The 17,350-nt window shown below is 41.3% G+C and overlaps 1 protein-coding gene across 1 annotated transcript in view; it reads left to right on the top strand.

The window, feature by feature from the left end:
• The first annotated feature begins 11,387 nt into the window (after positions 1-11,387).
• Positions 11,388-17,350, top strand: part of NR5A2 (nuclear receptor subfamily 5 group A member 2) — a 92,533-nt gene continuing 86,570 nt past the window's right edge. The window contains exon 1 of the mRNA XM_009555790.2: positions 11,388-11,706. Within this exon, the coding sequence (XP_009554085.1) occupies positions 11,643-11,706 (64 nt within the window). The 5' untranslated portion in view covers positions 11,388-11,642. The remainder of the gene's footprint in view (positions 11,707-17,350) is intronic.

The following is a 17,350-nucleotide window of genomic DNA, read 5'->3' as shown; positions in this document are numbered from 1 at the left end:
TAAATTCCCGGATACTCTGCTGGAGTGAAAGCAGAAAGAATAGCCAGGCCTCAAGGCTGACCAAGCCTACCGCGTGTGTCTCTGAGACACCTTCCTATTTGCAATTATTTGTATCACAATAGCACACAGAAACATCAATCACGTTTGCCGTGTGAAGTGCATCCCCCACCTCCCTGCCCTGCAAAACCAAACATGATAAAGCTTTTCTGACTAACCATTTTGAAAATATGAATAGCATTTCAAACAGTTTCTCCCTTTTAAACTGAAATACTTCTAAAATCCTTTTGCCTCAGTCTAATTGTTAGAAAACTCTGTTCAGGCCCAAGATCTAGCAACTGTAGTTCCAGAAGACCAATGTGGCTGTTGTTAATCTGAGACAGAGTGATGAAGTTGAATTAAGCAGGGTATTTTAGTATGTATAACAAAATACAGAACCAATACCAGAAAACCAGAAGACATTGCACATTACAGTTATAATGTACCTAAAGCTTTCTTCCAGATTTTTGCATATTTTCATTGATGAAAACTGAGGACAGTTTTCTTCCATTTACCTCACTGATATATTACTTTGCATTCGTGTGGTACCAGTTATCTCTTATTTCAATGTGCATTATGGACCTTAGACTACATCTTCAGCAAGTGTGAATCAGCATAGCTCAAAACTGACTTTAACAAAGCTCTTTTGAATCACACCACCTGAAGAGTGATTAACTGATGTCGCACAGTCCTGCAGACAGAGAAGGGACATGTAACAATAACATGACATTGAAACACAGTGGATCTCAGCTGTAATGCTACTAATATTTTATGAGATAAAAACATCCTGTGAAATTGTGATTTTAAACACTGCTTAAAGCTCACCAAAAGTCTTCCAACCACCTTGTACTTGTTATGCACTTCTCTGTATGACTCACATGGGTTGTTTTCCAGTAAAACAAATCCTGTCACACAATTAAAAGTGCACTTTTGACACTTTTCAAATTAATTCCAGTGCATCTTGTATATACCACATAATGAAAACAGATCAACAGGCTACTCTGCCTTCTCTTTGCATTCGTCCTGGTAGGGCAGCCCGTCATGATGGCTTGGATTACAAAACAATTTGCTTCAACAAAAATCCTACTGATTTTTATGCACTCATCCCGACGTTTTCCTACTCCATACTGCAGGTTTCCTCTACTAGCTTCATATGTTGCTCTTCCCTCACTAGTATGAGATGTGGTCCACTTTAGCACAGATGTACAGGAAACCCCACTACAGTATAGTTTCTCCCTATTAACAGAGCTGAATCCTTTTTGTACAGAAACTGCTTATATTAATGAAAACAACATTGTCTCACAGTATTGTTTTTGCTGAACATCAATAAAGATTTGGTTCAATTCATCTGATAAGTACTAAGCAGAAATAAAGTAACACCATGTAAAAAAAAAACCCAAAACATTCCACAGAAAATTATGAATAAGAACTATAAGAGTCCATAGAACATTACATAATTGCCTTCAAAAACACAGGTGACATGGTGGGAATAAGGCAGCTTCCTTAGGTCCTCGAGGGATGTCTCTACCCAGTCATCCAGGAAGTGTGAGGTAGAGTTGTGCCCGGCTGATGTTAAGGTTTCTAAGGAAAGAAGAAAAGGGTTTGTCTTCTCCCATCCACCATCACAATTTCACCCTAAGAAGATATCTGCTGAATTTCAGCTAATAACATTGCATCCCACTTAAAACAGGGAAATAACAGGACACTTATAAATCCAGCAGAAACTGCAAGTCAGCCAAAGCAGTTCTATTAGTCTCTAAAACGTTGTTCTGATTCTGCAAAGGTGTGTTATATTTCAGTGAATTTCCTCTTCTGTTATTATTACTGCCCTGTTTAAATACAGTTTAAGGATGGACAGCTAAAGCTGTTGATGTTGCTAAAGCTCTTGGTAAACTTTGATAAATCAGTTCAATTCCACATTTAGAGACATCTCCATTGGACCAGTGGGAACGGCAACAATTTGTTTTCTACTAAAATGTGAGTAGAAACACATCTGCCAATAATACAACCCTAATTGAACATCACACCTCTGTAAAACTGGTGCAAGTTTCTGTGAAAGCCGTAAGGCCATAATAAAGCCATTAATATATGTAGTGAAACCTAACTGGTTACTAGTGAACCTGTGCTCCCATTTATTATCCAAGTGGATGGTCCTGGAAGTGTAACACTTACTATGAAGAAATGTAGACTGCATTAGGGGTGCTGTATCAGAAGGCATGTTCTCACTGTGCGAAAAGAGTGCCAAGAAAGCTTCATCTCTAAGTTATGAACTTTATTAAGGATTCTCCTCTTGTGTAGCATGCTTGAAATGTGATAAACTACTCTGAAAACTTCAAGTAGGAAATTCTCCTTTACAACACTTTGGTAACCTGGTAGGACAATAGGGCCTTTGTGCTTTGGAGTGACTCTAGGATTGAATCATATCATCACAGTGATTCAAAATTCTCTAAATGGCTTCTCAGAACAATGGTATAAAAGCAATTGGAGCTTAAGAAGATGTACAAAGTGCCAAACGTTGCAAACAGCTTTCAACATTGTGGGTAATGCAATCAAATAAGATAAAGTGAGCATCACTGCATTTGCTATCCAGCCTCTTTGGTCTGTCTGCTTTAAAGATGGTTCTTTTTATCTTCCATAAACAGAAATCTGGAGGCTTACAGGTCCAAACTATGAAACTGCCTGGTCTCAGAGTTCTCCTGCAAGCACAGAGCTCTTGTGTGGAAGGCTCAGTTTTTCTTGAAGGTTTCATTTTAACACGTTTAACTTGTATTTTCTAGTCATCTCATCTCAAAGATGGTTTGGCAGAGTCAAAAAACATAGCCTTGGAAATTCTGGGATGCTTAGATTTTGGGCAGGCTGATCAAACTGTAATATACTGAGTAGGATTATAGTTGATTTTATAGCAATCAAGGCATAGAAAATGCTTCACAGAAAAGGGATTATACCTTCTTGTAAAGATTATGTAGAACTCAGTCCAACAGAGCCCTAGCAGATATGATAAATTTGTATTCACTTTTGATGTTATCACCACAGTCACCTCCTACGTATCAGGGAGTTACACATATTGACACGGCTGGCTGAGCTGAAGCCTTTCTCAGCAAACAACCTTTTACAATAAGATCAGGATTAGCTTCAAATCCCATCATAATCTATAATAAAGATCCAGAGCTAAAACTTTTTAGCATTTGCTGTGGTATTTGAGGGTTTTTTTGTTTGTAGGTTGGGGTATTTCTTTAGTTTGGGGATGTAGGTTTTGGGGAGTAGAGGTGGGTTTGAGGGAGAGGTTGTTGGGGTTTTTTGGTTTGGTTTGTGGTTTGGGGGCAGGATGTTTGTTGTGTTTTAAAAGACAAAAAAACAACAATAACAAAAAACAGAGCAGAGCCTTTTTATGTGTCAGAATCACTAAGGCTTCACAAACCATTCTGCTCGAAGAAACCTGACAGGTTTTCCCCATGCAGCTGCTTTCAGCACAGACCAGATCATGAATGGGGTCCCAACAGCCCCCAGCCTCCAATATACTCAAAGGGACTTGGGAAACAAAACAACATTGTGGATTGCAACTTTCCAGCAGAACAAATCCAAATGCCATGCTGCAATTGAGGCAAACGCTATCAAAGCAGGTGAAGAAATATAGTACAAGCTCAAAGGTTAATGCAATCCTTGTTCTCCCAAAGACCACAGTGCAGGAGTACAGCCTTAGGCTACTGGTGTTGGCTGTTATTTTAGTGTTGCGTATAGGATATTTCCTATACCACTTTTTTATGTAAAGGAATAATTTCTCGTAACACCAGCATGCAGCATAAAAGCCTAAATTGTGAACGTTCTCAACATCTGCATTTTAGAAGATTGTCAGTAAATATACCAATAAAGATTTTCAGACATATATGGGAAGAAGCAGCCAGAGGAAAGCTATCCACAACAGAAGACAGTGAAGGACCAGGCAAAGAGGGAAAAATGAGATCTAAAGTCAAAAGGGAAGGCGTATAAGATCAGACAGTAACAGAATGAAGAAGCAGGAGATAGATGTGTTTGTGCTTGGAGTAACAAAATGTGCTTTTATTCATGTTGTGGAAACATTTTAAGCTACAACAATTTCAGTTGAATTCTGCTAGTTTCTTCAGTTCGCTGATACTATCAGAGAAAAGATACCAAAATGCTTGACTTCCTGCCAAAATAATCGTGTCTGTTGCAAAATTACAGAACATTTTCCAAACTTTTGATACTTCAAAGCAATCAAGCCTCAGCTTTTGTCCCTTCCCAACATTTTATGCACCTACAGAGTCAGTGATTTGACTAAATCAGCTCCCACCAACCAGGATAATTTAGGAAAGAATTCTAGTTCGTTATATCTTTTTGTGAAGTGATAGAGCTGGTTGGAATCTCCATCAACAGAACCATGTCTCTGCATTTGCCTGAGCACTGATCTTGAGTCAGAAAGAACTTCCACCCCATTCCATCCCTCTTCTGCCATTCAGTGTTTGTCATTTGTCTCAGTGTGCTTTGGGTAAATAATTGATCCAGAGCATTTATTTATTTTAAGCTTAGCAGGCATTTGCTCCAAGACTGAAACTCATCCTAAAGTGTGTATAATTTATAGCCTGTGAAACTGTCATGCCTTAATGAGAGAATTCTATACAGTGTCTTGAGATACAAAGTAAGGATCCAGCAAAGGCAAGATGACACTGCTTTTACAGCCAAATAAGAATGTCTACACTGACATCCTATTCTCACTATCAGATTCAGAACTTGCCACACTGTTAATATGAAATGAAAAATCAATAACTATTGTTCAGTCATATTGTTCACCTCCCATCAACGGATGCAGCAGTGTCAAACATGGCACTAAGTTAATGGTAACATAAGGTGCAGGGGTTATTTTTCAGCAAATGACTCAAGCTGCACATTACAAGTCCTGGTCCTGTATATAATAAATATATTTGAAATGCAGTATTTTCCAGAGTTCATGATCAGGACTTTGTCTTAATTGTATACACCGTTGTCTGGACTATGGAAAAACATTTTTGTCTAATGGGAGGGTAGGCAGTGGTGACCAGAGGAAAGCAAGGGTAACAATTTTAGGATTACAATAATGCAAGTTTACAGTTAATAAAGGTACCTGAACAAATGTTGAGATTTCCTGATGAGGTAGAAATACACAGAAGTCCTGCTCTGAGATGAAGATCTTCATTTAGGCACTATACAAACAGAATGTCTGAAGAGGAGCTAAAGATTTGTATGTCACTGCAGATGCATGAACAGTATGATTTAAAGCTGCTCCCTGAAAGTCAGGGCCGCTCAGAAACCCCAGGTCCTTCTGGTCTCATCAGAAATATAGGCACCCAAATCCCAGGATCATCTGCACCTTTTCCTGTGGTCTAACCTTATAGAATAAGTATACTGTCTGACAAATCGTGGGGACATTGTACAAGAAGATATAAAAATATTAATGAATGTTATACTAATCTATTATTCATGTAACTGCACTAGGGAGACTATGCTCCTGAAGGAATGAAGTATTTCTCAGATCTTAAGTCTACTTGTTCTGTGTTTTAAGAACAGCAATATTTACCAAAACTAGTACCTAGATGACTTGGAAGACAATGAAAAAAAATGTGTTTCTTTAGTCCTATATATGCTTATGAAATTTATCTATTGGATGGAATATTTATGGTAACTTATTATGAAGCTTACATCTCAAGTAGTTACTGTTTTTCAGATTTCAGCATATGCCCCAAGAAAACAACCACCTTAAATTTTAAATTGCCAAGAGAAAGACTAGTGTTCTGTTTAATTATTAGTGCCATAAACCAGAGCAATATTTACCTGCCTATAACACAGCTTAGGAAAATCCACTTATCTCTCCTGCCAGGTGCTACATTTCTCACAGTTATTAATAAAATGATCAGAAAACTTTATTTCCAAATGACCTCTACCTCAATTTTCTCTCCTGTCCACTGTCCTTCCCAAGGAAAGTTGGCTTTGAAATGGGAACAAATTCTTCACTTGGGGAAAAGAAGTGGAAAGAAGTGGAAGCACTCCTCTGCACCAGATCTGACCCATCGCTCAAGCACTAAACACTGATTCCTCCTCCCTCCAGCTGGGAGGTGGCCCACGGAGCATGTGTTACGTGCTGTTCTGCAGTTCTTCAGCCTCCCAACATCCTTTGATGCCTGGTTCAATAAATGAGTTTCAGCAAGGAGACCTCCTCTGCTTAGACATGAAACGTCACTCTGAACTGCTTTCTTTTGCCAGTCTTTTTCCTCCCATTAGCATTCATCTCCCACTTACTCCACGGTGTCAAGCAAAGCTGCTTGGAGGGAAGAGTAGTACACATGCAGCTTCCTTCCAGGGTAGAAATTAGTCAGAAACTCATTAGAGCAGTCAGGTTCTTTCAGGATTTGGCTTCCTGAAGTACAACTGGGCATTCCCATCCTGTAGTTGTTGGAGGGGGGGCGATTGTTGAGGAGGCAAGAATGTTAACTGTGTCATCCCTGCAGATGTATCTTGAAAAGAACAGAATCTACCAAGTTCAAAAGGTTTTAAGGTCCACTTAAGATCCACTTTAAGAGTCTTTCTCTCCTCCTCCTTCCAAAGTAATATATTCCTGGTGTTTTAGTAATAGCGCACTAAGAGGAGACCGTTTTCTGCTCCTGAGTGCTGTGTGAGATGATGGATGAGTTCTCAACAGCTGTTACTGCTACACAAGTGGAAGTAATTTCCCCCTGCCTGTTTCACAGAAATCTGTTCTTTTCTCACCAACACTCTGCTCCTATTTCTAGCGAATATCTCCTAGATAAGCTTTAAAAAGGTTCCATGGGTAATTAATTAATAAATGTCCTTTCTTTTTGTACACTAGTAAGTTAGATTATTGAAGAAAAGGAGGCGTGCAAGAAACTAAAATTAAAGCTTCTTACATAGACAGACAGGAAGATAAAACTTGCCTAGCTAGCTCGTCTTACATCAAGCAAAATTTATTCCTCCAGTGCAGAGAGCTAGCACTAAATCTGTATCCCACCAAAGCTCAGGCTACTGCTTCATTTAAGGCCAAAAGAGGACTACTGTGAGCCACAATTATACGCTTCCTTCTGCGTAGCACTGAGTTTTCCTCATCAGCAGACCTGAAGGGTTCCGGATTGCTCATTTAACCTAAGAAAATACTTACAAACATCTGCATTACCTCCTCTTCTAGATATAAATTTATTAGCAGAAATACTCACTGAAATAATTTTTTGTAAGTAATTATTTGGGAAATGTCACAGGAAGCAATTTTATAACTCCTACTATTCATTATTCCTCTCTAAATATGGTTTCTATTAAATCGTGGTCATCCAAACAGAGAACAGAAACATACAAGAGACTAAAATTTTCTGATTAATGTAATCAGGGAAAACAGCTCAGATTTTGGACACCCACAAAGAACTTACCATGCCTCTGCCCACCAGAGTTGCTTTGGAATATGCTGAAAAATCACAATAAAGAGTAGCATACGCTTAAATGTATTTTAATGCTGCTACATTCTTTTATTGAGGTAATAAACATAACATGTAATATATATCTATAAGTAAGAAAACAAAATTAACAAGACATTCCATAGTGCAGTCATACCGTAAGACCAAACAGGAACTGAGGATCAACTGATGGAAATAACTTAATAAATTAGAACTTTACGTTTCAGTACTATAATTAGATCACTGAAAAAAAACAAAAGCTGAAGATCACTAGATATATCAGATTCTCTTAATTTCTTTTACAGAGCTGCTGGGGGAAAGGCATAAAACTGTATTTTTAATGCCTTGGTCTTGCACATGTAAAATAATATAAAATTCATGAAGGTAGAGAAAATACACTGAAGCATCCAAAAGAATTTTAAATGCTGTGATAGATCAGGAGGAATATTGGAATGACTGAAATGAAGAAAAGTTTTAAAAGACTGGTTTCCAGATCAAAGAGCAGAGTTTGCAAATCTCTTTCCACCTAAGCAAACCTCCATCTGAAACCTTCCAAACAAGTCTCAGGAGCAGACAGTTCACCCCTGATAGGCACCACACCAGGGTCAACGTCACGTTTGCCCTGGACTTGCAGTAGAACATGGATCATGTCCCATTTGATGTGTGCTGTGCCGAACACTCACCTTTTCTGAAACGTATTGATGGTAAAGACAACAATACTTTGAGATGGCATAGAAAGACAAGGAGAATACTGGGTTCAGAAGATCAACATCCCAAATATTACTGGAAAATGACAAAACCCTGACTGACCTCATTAAATTTACACCAACATATGTGAGTCAGGGATTAAAACTCTTTGAAAAGGTCACTGTTCATTCACTAGTTCCTTTCCAGAGCTTCTTCCCTAACAATCTTATCTGCCCAAATGAAATGCCACTTCTGAAAATGCCCACAAGAGGAGAAACTCATTCTGACTCGAATTTTGTGGTAAACGGTTGCAAAATACTTGGATGTGCAAGAGTTAAAGGATGGATTGTGGCCAAGCTTTTGAAATCAGCTATGCTTTCTTTGAGGGACATTTGTCTGAGGGACAAACAAGGAACAATTTCATCACACAAGAACTGGCAAAAAAAGGAAACTCAATTTTTTCCAATTAATTACCTTCCTGAAAGCTCTGAGATAGAAAAACTTGTGTGAAATAATAAAATTACCTTTCAAAAACCTTGTCTCACCCTTTTAGGATGAAAAGAGCTAAAAAAAAACAAAACAACAAACAAACAAAAAAAAACCCCAGCAAGATACAAAATTATTTTATGATGCTTCCACCATGGTTATGGATAGCTGCTCTCAGAAAGGTCAGTGGCTGCTTTAACAGGGACTTTCTTTCCTGTGAAAAGCTACTTTTCAAAATCCCTGATCAAGCAAAGTATTCAGCCATCTACTCAGGTACTTACCTTCAACAGTACAACTTGAATGCCTCATTACTCAAACTTTTATGGACTTTTTTCAGCTACTGCCCAAACATATCGCTGCTAAATATATAGAGCTGCTGGAACACGGGCTGATACAGATCATCCTCGAGTTTCCCTGTGAGTTTCCTTTCCCCTACTGGACGAGGGATAAAGAAAGGCAAAGAAAGTCTGTCTGGTTATGCACCTGGTATAGATTCCGTTATCCATGGAGACAAAGTATCAAAAAGGAAAAAAAAGAACATTTTTCGGTGACCCTGACATTTGATACTAATGCAAAAAAAGAGAAGGAATGACAGTGTTTGAAGCCAAAAGCATGAAGTTTCTTTTATATTTCTATGATTTAATATCTCTCTCCCCCACATCCAGCAGATTCCTTTATAGAAACTCTTGTATACGGGCCAACAGTGCTCCAGCAATGTCGCATATGACACAGTAGAAAGATTCTAACCACATTATCATTTGCAGCATCTCTTGTTTATTTTATCCCCAGTCCCCAAAGACATGCTTTTTCTGATGGAATTAACTATTGTTTTCGGTTTTTTATTATTAGAATTGAAAATCTGTTTGACGACCAAATGAATTAGAATAAACAGATAATCAAATTCTTTGGGTTTGTATGAAATTTTTTGTAAAAGCTGGCTTCCAGCTTTCACTTAGTCTAAACAAATAAAAAATATCAGTGACCCTGAAAAAACACTGATAGTATCTGTTTAAACAGACTTGTAAATTTTTTTTTCCTGCAATAAATAGGAAGATACATTCACATAACATGTTTCACTTTTTAAACCATTTCGTACACATTGCAAACCAATAATATTCACAGCATTGTTGTGAGGTAGATTAGTACAGTTTGCTCCCTTTACAAGTATAATTATAAGTATAAAAAAGAGGAAGAGAAACCTGATTTCTGTACGTTTTTGATGGATAAATCTGTATGATTTCAGTTGATCCATGTACTATAGACAAAATGAGTATTTATGATTGTGACTTATTAACTGCGTGAAAAAAGTGTCTGATTTATATACTCCAGAATAGTAAATAAAGCTTATAAAATGCACAGCCAGCTGTTTAATAAGAATTCAGAAAATCAGGCCTTCCTTCTACAGCCTTCCATCCTTGCTAAGAGAGGCTCTAGAGACAGGCAGTGCTGCACAGACCAAGTGACAGTTTGGGGTTCCTAGCTGTAAGTCCTGAGTCACTGCACAGTTCACCACATCAACCTCAGTTTCAGACCTGTTCTCTAGCTCTCATCCTATTCAGGAGAAGCCCAAAAAGTAGTTCAGTTTGAGCATGAATTAACCTGTCTGCTACTTTGTCATCACAGTCTAACCGTCATGACAAAGTATATAAAAGAGCATATGCTGCTTTACAGCCCTCTGCAAATTTAAAGAGAAAAAACTCCTGCTGACTTCAAGAGGCTTCAGATCTAGCCCACAGTGGAATAACTTCTCTCTGTTTTTCAAGACACTTGAAATATCAAATATCATCTGATTGTTCAGGCTTGAGTCTGATCTCACAAAGTGTATGCAGACTTAATCTATTGGGTTACAGCTGCAAAGGCTGCCGGTGGCTCTGCCGTGCAAGGAGAAGCCACGCTAGACTCAGGCTGCTATAAACGCATCACGGTGTCACCCAGGGAGCCAGCATGCCTCTGCGTTTCCTCTGGCGGGTGTGAAAACAGATCCTGGCCCCCTCATAGTTGAGCTGAAAAATCACCAAGTTGACTACACAGCTGCCCACCTTTATAATAATTCTGCAAAGCGAAACAGTTGAGAGCAGTTTGACACACTGTGCACAGGTATTGTACCTCACAGCCCCAGAGGTGAGCGCAATGCTGTCTATGTATCATAATCCTAGGATATCAATGTTTAACCATGCTGCAAAGCTCTTTACTGAGAAAACAGTGTCTGCTTTCAACTAAACGGCTACAACTTGGAGCTAGTCTCCAGCCTGAGGACAGGGGCAATAAAATGTTTTGTCTAGCAAATCACCACTGCAGATATGCCGGTCCTGTTACTCAGGGTGTAGAGTCCCAAGCACATTCAGAAGCTTTCTTTAAGGAATTAATACTTGCTTGTTTTGCCATCCAAAGAGTGTTTACAGAAGCCAAAACAACCATGCTTGCTGTCCACTGTGCAAAGAGGTGATGACATCAAGACGGACAGGTCACAAGTCTGAGTTTATAGTCATTACACTTACATTGGTATGGCTTTTCATCCACTCAGTACGATCTTATGACCCCACAACTTTACAACCTACCACTCTCTGGGCTTCATAGCACCTCTCCACTCTAGGTTAATCATTTCTCTGCCATTATCTGCCAAGAGTTCTTATCTCTTTTGCTGTCACTTTATAACAGGGTCCTCTTATCAAGCTGTACAAAATCACGTGATGGTGCCAAACCTATTACAAGTTCCAATTCTTCTGATTAGAGAGTATCATGAAATGGGATACATGGTTTACAGCAGGTCACTAATGCTGGAAAAAGTACAGAGTCCACTCAAAGACATGCTTGTTACTTTCTGAATTCTTGGATAATTTTTTTTGTTGTTGTTCATCACAACGACTTTCACTGAAGGTTATTATAGCCCGGGTCTCAAGGCCAGAAAAGTTTACAAGCTGCACCTCTTCTGTACTCAATGCCGTACACCTTGCACCCAAGGGTACTCTATTTTTACACCTAATAATGTCTTCTGGTTCCCACACAGCCATCATACAGGAATCTATAAAACATGGACTTACATCAGTTGGTAAGTAACAGTTTTCTAACTGTTTTGAAGACTCTGAAAAAAATATATTATACTTGGTGCTGTCCAAACTGAAAAAAAAAAATTGTTACAGTTGGGCAAGCCAACAAAACTGGCTAATTTTCATGTGTATTTAGGCAAAAAAAGAAAAAAGAACTTTACAATACAATGTAAAAAAATAAGAAAACAGCTGATCAGCTGATGATTCAGTGAATAACACTTTTCTTCAGAGATGTGACTATCAAATATATAATTGGATAATTAATTATATTAATGCATGTATCTTTATCTGTTATATTTGCTGATAACTGTCAAATTGTGTATGTGTGTGTGTATAAACAGTCGCAAAAATTAGATTTAAATAACCTCTAGCTTGAATATTCTTGTTAAAGGAAACCTCAGGAATGTTTTCAGGTCTCTTTTTTGTAATACGTGTCAAATGCAAATTATTTTTTTGTAGATACAAATGCAGATATATTGTCATTCGGGCGGGGGCAGGTTGGCTGGCTAGCAAAAGCCAGTTAAGATTCAGAGAAGCAAAGAAGTAAACATTTTCAGTAGCACACGGAAACAGCACCGGGTCCCCATCAGAGAGCCAGCAGGCACAGGTTGCTCTGGCTTGCAGGCACAAGGGGCATTGCATGCCCACCTGCCCAGTGGCTGTGATCTCTCCCTACTTCCTCCCTGCCCTTCTCCTCAAAATTCCAGTCTCTGGTCATTCCGCCTCTCACCAGAGACTGGTAGCAAGGTGCCTTTTCTTTGGCAGGAAAGCTCTGTGCAAGTCAGCCCAGCAGCTCCGCAGGTTCCACAGCTCGGGGTTTTGCAAAGCTGTGTCTCGGCACAGCAGTTTATGATAAGGATGAGAGAAGGGAGCTTTGGCCCACTTGTGGGAACCAGGGTTCTCTTTCCTCCTCTTGCCCCCAGAGTGCGTCATCACGCGGCGCGGGAAGTTCTTGCCCTGATGTTGGATGTGATATGAGCACCTCGTCATCAAGGGAGGGTCTGGGACTGTGGGGATGAAGGGTGCAGCAACAGCTGCAGGAAATAGCCTCAAACTTAGCTGAAACTTGATCTTGATCTCCTGAGTGGAGCTGCTGCTTCTCATAGGCAAGGAAAAGATACCCACAGGAAGGGCTCCCACCTCAGACCTGGCTGTATCCCGGGAGCCCAGGGGCTCCTCTCTCGCTCTTTTCACCTGCCCTGCAACTCCCACACAAGAACTAAGCCCAACACCATATGAAGGTTTGCTTGGCTGCAAATGGATAGCTGGCGGAGTAATGCCGCAGGGGCCCTTCTGGCTGGCTGTGCCTGGTGCCAGCCTCCACTGCGATGGGCTCCTGATGGCTCTTCTTGGAAGGAGCGATGTGGACCCTTCAGCAGTACTATCAGGACACCCTGTCTGCCAAAGCCAGAGGGCACAGGGTGGTCCCGGGCTGTTGGACACGGCTCTGCCCAGGAACTGGCCATACTTGGTCACGAGTGCTCGTCATCAAAGCCATAGAGAATTCAAAGCCAGAGAGCCTCTGGTGCTTCTCTGCAGGTATGGGATGCTCCTTCACACAGCTCTGCCCCCAGAAACACATGGAAAAGGGATGCGAGTCCATTCTTATAGCTGGGTCTTGCTCTGTTGGGCCTTGCTCTAGCTTTTGGTCTTTTTGGCTGCCGAGGAGGAAAAAGTGCTGGAAAAGCCTCTGATCCTCTCTCCTCAGCCTTAATCATGAGACAGTAAAATAATAATACATCTCAGATAAGGTTTCTCAGTGTGAAAGGATGCAACCCAAGGAGAAGGAAAAATAAGACACTCGCAATTTGTCACATTCAGACCTCCTAAGTGCTGTTTCCTTGGCTTCCAAAAGATTGGTAGGTCCAGGTTTCCTAAAATATTTGGATATGTGAAACGGGTTGGTGGGAGACGTAAGTTGGGAGAGCACTGCTGTTACCATACCTCCAAAATGCACTCAAACACGTGTTGTATCACAGATATATATGGACAGATGTGCAAAGCATGACCCAGAAAAAGCAGGTCTAAATCCTATGAAACTCTCCAAAATCTTGTGTGTTTTGGGTCGAGAGAGGATTCTGCCCTTGCATGACACTGCGTAGTCAGAGCCCATGGTGGCATCCCTGCAAAGTGCATCTAACTCAGCATTGTAACCTGATTGCCATGTACCTGTAAGGGTTAAATGTAACCAGCACCACCCTACGGGCCTCTGCTTGGAGGTGGGGGAATCAAATAGGAAGAGGGTTTTATTTGCTTTTGGAGAGTGATTCTTTGGAAGAAAAAGCTGTCCTCCCAGGGTGTAAGTACAAAGAGCAGCAGGGCCAAGAGCTTTTAAGTGTAAATCTCATCCCTGAACTTTCGCTTTGGTCAGGTTCTTCACAGCACCTCCTTGGCTTTTCGCTCAAAACCAGAGGCAGAGCAAGTGGGTTTGTGAAGGTATCCCTGTCATGGCCTCTGCAGACCCCACCGTCCATCTCCACAGGCCGGGAGCCCTTCCTGCTTTCCACCAGAGCGGCTGAGAGGTGCCCTTGTCAGGGAGCACCTGCTTTGCAGACACGCACCCAGTGCATTCCCCCATCTGGCAACATGTCAGGTTTTTGGTATAAATCAGTGATGTGCCACAGCAAGAATGACCTACGGCAAGGAAGGCCTCCTCCAGCTCCCACGAGTGCCAATCAGACTCCTCCAATTTAAATGGTAGTGGACCTGTCCCTTGGAGAGCAAACACAACAAGCCTGGAGCTGGAGCGTGGGTGGGCACCACCCATTGTTGACGTCTGCTTTTAGATTTATAGTCATATAGTGAAAGAAGCAGCTGGAATTCACAAAATCTTAGCACATCCTATCTTCCAAATGGAAAACATTGTAGGGGCTCATGAAAATTTTTATGAAAGTACTATGTTTTTTTTTTTCTACTACCAGATTCTGGGGGAATACAAAGCTCCTCAACTAGTTTTATTTTTCTCCTAATCAGCTTTTTGTCTTAGTGTCCTAGGGGACACTATGCAATTTTTATAAGCTATGATTATTTAATAGAAATAATTATTTCATTAACTTGGAAAGATGGTTATATAAGAGGAAAAGTAATCTGTTTGTAGTTTCTTGCTGTGAAATTTTTCAGCTTGTTTAAGACTTACTGCCATCTTAATTGTAATGTGTGTCCTCAGGCAGTTTAGAGTCTTTTAACTAATGTTCTTGTGTTTGACAAGGTTTATTTTTCTGTGTTATACTATTATACATATATAATAACATTTCATATTATTAACAAAGACAGCAAACATTATCATTAAAAGTTTGGGTTAGGATTTTGGCCAGCAATGATGCAGGCAAAGCTTCCACAGGAGTGAACTTTTTGGGCTGTGTGAGCACTGCAAGACATGCACCATAGGTGATTTATTTATAGCAGTGAGCTTTTGCTTTTATTCTTTACTTTTATCAATTTTCTGCCCATTAAATACTTTTCCTATTGTTATACTGCAAACGAGCTATCTATAAAAGGGGCGGTATTTAAATTTCCACCCGATTTTTCCAGTTAGTCTGATTTTACATACCCGAATACATGAGACAAAGTAACAATGATGAAGCCCGTGGTCTCCAGAGGGAAATCTCCAATGCTGACAAAATGCCTCCAGCCACTCGTCCGTGTGGGTAATTTAAAGGTCAGATCTCAAACTTGTCTTTATATAGGGTGAAAGGGAAGAATTATCTGCTGCAGGAGTTGTGTTCGGCTGCACTGTGGAGAAAACGGTTACAACTTCTCATGTCTCATGTTAATGTCTAGTGTTTACTCACATATTACATGAGTACATTATATCTGTTACAGAGATATGCTACCTTACATATTGCTATTTATTAATACATTCTTATATACAATGAAAAGATATGCATATGTACACAATCCTTATCAAGATTTCTCAGCATAAACTATGCCTAGTTTATCTTCTCATGGTTTAGTTTATGCTTATGTTTGGTGAAATCTTATGAGATACATATACGATCTGAAACTTTTTCATTATAAAGATCAGCTACTAAATTATTTTTAAGTTTTCCAAGCTTCAAAACATAATTATTGGGGGGAGGGGGAGAGAAGCAGACCTAAAACATCTTTTTTTTTCCCCACCAACAGATCAAGGTCAGTTGCCTCAGCAAAAGAAATTTCATTTTTAAGCCTGTCTGTGCAGGATAGAAATCAATTATTTCTTATGATACAGAGACCGGAGCTCAGCCCTGGCAGGAGCCTTGCTTTATTTACAAATGTATCTGGAGTTCTAGTTCCACGCCAAGCTCCGGGTTTTTTAAATAGCTGTTCCACATTCTGCTGTAGAGGCAGACACGAGAAAAGCGAATAACTGCCGGTGTTGGGGAGGGTCTCGGGGCGGTGCGAAGGGCTGTGCTTTTAGGACTCCCCTCGCCTCCGGTGCGCAGGGGAAGCCGCTGCCGCCTCGCAGGGCACAGCGAGCATCTTTTTCTCGGCAGCGGCAACAGGTCCAAGCAGTGAGAGACTAAAAGGCCTTTTCCCTGCGGAAGTCGTGTAATTTATCACTAAAAACCAGCAACAACAACAAAAAGCAGACGTCCTGCTTGCAATCTGGATCTCTCGGTGTCCCGATGGAGAGCGGCTGCGGTTAGCAGCTGATGCCGTCGGTGCAGAGCATCCCCCCCGCCGGCTCCCGAGGGGCGCTCGGGGGAGCCTCGCCTTTCGCACCTCGCCGTGGCCTCAGCCCTCCCACGCCTTCCAGTTTGCCCGGCAAAGTGTCCACGGCGAGCCCTGCCCGATCGGCTGCCGCCCGGGCGAGGGGAGGGGTGGCGGCCCCTCGCCGGTGACTCCCTTCGCAATAAAAGAAAGGCAATCCCAGCCCGGCCCGGGTCGCCCCTCGCCCCGGAGCCTCCCGCAGCTTCGCCTCACGCCGCTGCCAGGTGCTCCGGAGGCAGCCCAGCGTTCCGGCTCGGCCGCGCTTTAAAAATAGCTCCTCGGTCAATAATTGACTGGTTGGAAGCGGTTCTCCGTTTCGGACCAGAGGATGGAGATCTCCGTAGGGCAGCGGCCAATGATTCGCAGTAGAGAAAAAAGGGAAAAGGCTTCTGAAAGCCATCCTCTGTGGTGCGCGTTTTACACAAAAAGTATTTCAGCCTGAAGTGCTGTTTCCCTAACAGTAGATTAAAAAAAAACAAAAAGAACTCGGGGGGGCGGGGGAGGACATATTTTTTGTGGTTTCCCCCCCAGTTCTCTAGCGAGGACAGTTCCGTTTCTAAAGCCTGAGTTGGAGGGACTAACAGCCTCCCCGCAAATGAATCCCTAGGAATTCAAAGCACCATTTCCTCGACAAAGTAATGAGAGGAGCCCGTTGGCTACGGGATTTAGAAAGTTTCGAGGTAGTTTCCTGTAGGAGTGATCTGTTAGTGACAAAGAGCAGAGGAGGAAAGAAATTAGAAGAAAGGGAAAAGGGAGAGGAGAGGCAAAAGAAAGGAATGGGGGAAAGGAAGAGTAGAGTAGAGCCCGTACTGGACACACTCTTCGTGGTGTAAGCAGTCTCGCAAAGTTGGGTATGAGAGGTGCGAGAGGTGATGCAGCAAAGCCGCGTTACGAGCCTCCCCGGCCGCCGAGGGTCCGTGCCCGCCGCAGCCCCGCGCCGCCTCCTCGGGGCAC

This window comes from Cuculus canorus, chromosome 8 (genome assembly GCF_017976375.1).
Source record: "Cuculus canorus isolate bCucCan1 chromosome 8, bCucCan1.pri, whole genome shotgun sequence".
NCBI lineage: Eukaryota > Metazoa > Chordata > Aves > Cuculiformes > Cuculidae > Cuculus > Cuculus canorus.
The sequence above is the reverse complement of the archived record's forward strand: the minus strand, read 5'-3'. Positions and strand labels throughout refer to the sequence as shown.